The sequence below is a fragment of the Dipodomys ordii genome, unplaced genomic scaffold (assembly GCF_000151885.1).
Source record: "Dipodomys ordii isolate 6190 unplaced genomic scaffold, Dord_2.0 Scaffold33, whole genome shotgun sequence".
NCBI classification, from domain to species: domain Eukaryota; kingdom Metazoa; phylum Chordata; class Mammalia; order Rodentia; family Heteromyidae; genus Dipodomys; species Dipodomys ordii.
In genome coordinates this window covers 2,985,969-2,988,525 of record NW_012267249.1, presented here as the reverse complement: position 1 = coordinate 2,988,525, position 2,557 = coordinate 2,985,969, and the positions used below count along the sequence as shown (strand labels likewise).

At 54.9% G+C, this 2,557-nt stretch overlaps 1 protein-coding gene across 1 annotated transcript in view; it reads left to right on the top strand.

Moving 5' to 3' along the window:
* Cited4 (Cbp/p300-interacting transactivator, with Glu/Asp-rich carboxy-terminal domain, 4) overlaps positions 1 to 681 on the top strand; it is a 1,292-nt gene extending 611 nt beyond the window's left edge. Inside the window, exon 2 of the mRNA XM_013016770.1 lies at positions 5 to 681. Within this exon, the coding sequence (XP_012872224.1) occupies positions 5 to 193 (189 nt within the window). The 3' untranslated portion in view covers positions 194 to 681. The remainder of the gene's footprint in view (positions 1 to 4) is intronic.
* The last annotated feature ends 1,876 nt before the right edge of the window (positions 682 to 2,557 follow it).

Sequence of the window (2,557 nt, the reverse complement as noted above, 5' to 3'; positions counted from 1 at the left end):
CCCGCCGCCGCCCGCGCAGGCTCTGGGAGGCATGGACGCCGAACTCATCGACGAGGAGGCGCTGACGTCGCTGGAGCTGGAGCTCGGGCTGCACCGCGTGCTCGAGCTGCCCGAGCTCTTCCTGGGCCAGAGCGAGTTCGATTGCTTCTCGGACTTGGGGTCGGCGCCGCCCGCCGGCTCCGTGAGCTGCTGACCGCGCCCGAGAGGAGACGTGGGCCTGGCTGCCCGCCGGACTCTGCCCCCAGCCGCCCGGCCCGCACGCGCCCTCCGGGAGGGCGGACACGGCGGGTTTGCCCGCGGAGCCCGGCGCCGGGCTGAGACGCCTGGCTTGCCTCCAGACCCTGCCTCCCCGCCCCGAGGACGCTCTTGCATTTTCTCCCACCCGTGCCCCAGCGGGAAGGTGAAGGGGACTAGACCACTTTCGGACTCCGCGTTCTTGGACTCTGCGTCCTGGCTCTTTCCTCACCCCTTTCCCACCCCCTAATCTGAGCCATGGCAGACTTCTGCCTGATTTCCCGACTCCTCGTGCAGCTCACGACCGGGACTGGGTCCTCGGAGCAACGATTCCCCGATCCCTCATTGTCGCTGGGGGAGGAAAGCTTGTACAGCCCTTAACCACCGCCGAGTGGAGCGATGCCCCATTTGGCCTCCCAAACCGAAATAAACCTGGATCCTTTTACAGTTTTGAGTTTTCCTTTTCCTTCCACCTGTATTCAGCTTTCACAGTCCTGAGGCTGTTGGAGACCTTCGTGGGCTATGAGGCCAGGATGAGAAGTCCCACCGTTTCTTTTGAAAATACCTTGAGTTGTGCAACTGTGATCTGTCACAACCTGTAAGGCAGAGGCTGCCACCGGGGGGCAGCATAACCCACTGGAGCTCCCAGGTCGGGGGGTAAGGGATGGGCTAGGCTATACTTGAGGATTAAGACAGACCCAGAAAGACCTGGTTCTGGACTACCAGTAATAGTATCCCTTCAGCCTTTCAAGGCTGTTTCCAGTCTCCTCTAGAGATGCCTTTGACACCATGCAGATTCCTAGGCAGTCCTCAATAAATGATAGAAATGAGTATACTAGAAATAGGTGGCATTAAGTTTTTTCCCAGGCTTCATACCAAGCTAGCAAATGCTCATGTGGAATCGGTGTCTGGGGTGGGTGTCGGTGAGTGACAGGCCTGGAAATAATTTATCATGGTACTAGGAAGAAGTGAGGAGATGCAGAAACCAGGTGGAACAGCCAAGCTGCCAAGCCCAGAAGGAGGAAGTTTCAGCCGCTTAGGATGGGGCATCAGTTCAGGCTCTTGAGAGGCGGTGACATGTGATGTTGTGAGGGGATGAATATGTTTTTAGGGCTTGCAGAAGACACTAGCAGCAGGGAAGCCTCCCAGTGCAGGGAATCTACAGAGTGGAAAGGTGATAGCTGTACAACGTTGAGGTCAACACAGTCATCATTTCACATGTGAGAGATGTGGGGCTGGCCCAGGACTCCAGGATTTGGCTTCAGTCCTGATCTCCAATGTGAGTTCCTGCCTGCCCACTGTGGTTCACTCTGGAAAGACCTGGGAAGGAGGTAGAGGAGAGACTGAAGGCAAGGAGGAGCCTACAGGCAATGCTAAGACCAGGCATTAGGGAAGTCTGTAGGAGATGGAATCCAGAGACTGGAGAGGAACTCAAGGGCTACACTTTCTGTCCCTGAATGTTGAACGCTGCTCTAGTGCCAAGTCACTTGTTCTCATGACTCTTCAGCCACCTGTGAGTTTTCCCAGAGCATACTTTGTGGGCACCAGCTCTGAAGCCGGGAGGATGGGCAAGGAGTGGGTGTGAGAAAGTATTTGGCAAGTGAATAAAGAGCTCCTCTGAGACCTTAGGCCTCCAGGACAGGATAGAGACAAAGGAAGAGGGCCTTTTGGTTAAGGGCGGGCCTGATCTCAAATGAGGATTCTCTCTAGCTTCACCCAGACCCAGGCCATAGACAGAAACAAAGGACTGAATGAAGATAGGGAGGCTTGGCCCTGGGCTTTCACATTGCCTGATTCCCCTCTTTCTTGACCTCAGTTTCCCTACCTGTACAGTGAGGATGATATTCCTGTCCTACTACTTTATAAGGCAATAAGTCTCATCATGAGTGAGGGACAAGTCAGGGGTAGAATTGATATGCAGTTGATAAACTCTCCAATTCTTCTCATTTGGAAGGAATTACAATGCAAGTCCAGCTCCTGCCCCTTCCCAGAGGTAAAGTAGAGCCTGAGGAGGAAGTCCAGCTGCCATCCCTGGAGGAGAGTCTGCTGTCAGCTGACAGGTGGACAGCTGAGGCTGGAGCAGCATAACACCTGGGGAAATTCACCACTGGGATCCTCAAATCCCTGACACTAGAGGATTCTGACCCTACTTGCTGCATTAGAAGAGAAGACACAGAGGGAAAGCAGTGGGCTTATGGCCTCACAGCCTCAGCACCCTGTCCCAGAAGTTCTCTTAGGAGCCTGGCCTCAAACAAGCTCTGTTACCCCCCTGAGTCTTGGTTCCTCAGGCAGCACACCAGTTCCTGAGTCCAACAGGTGTTTC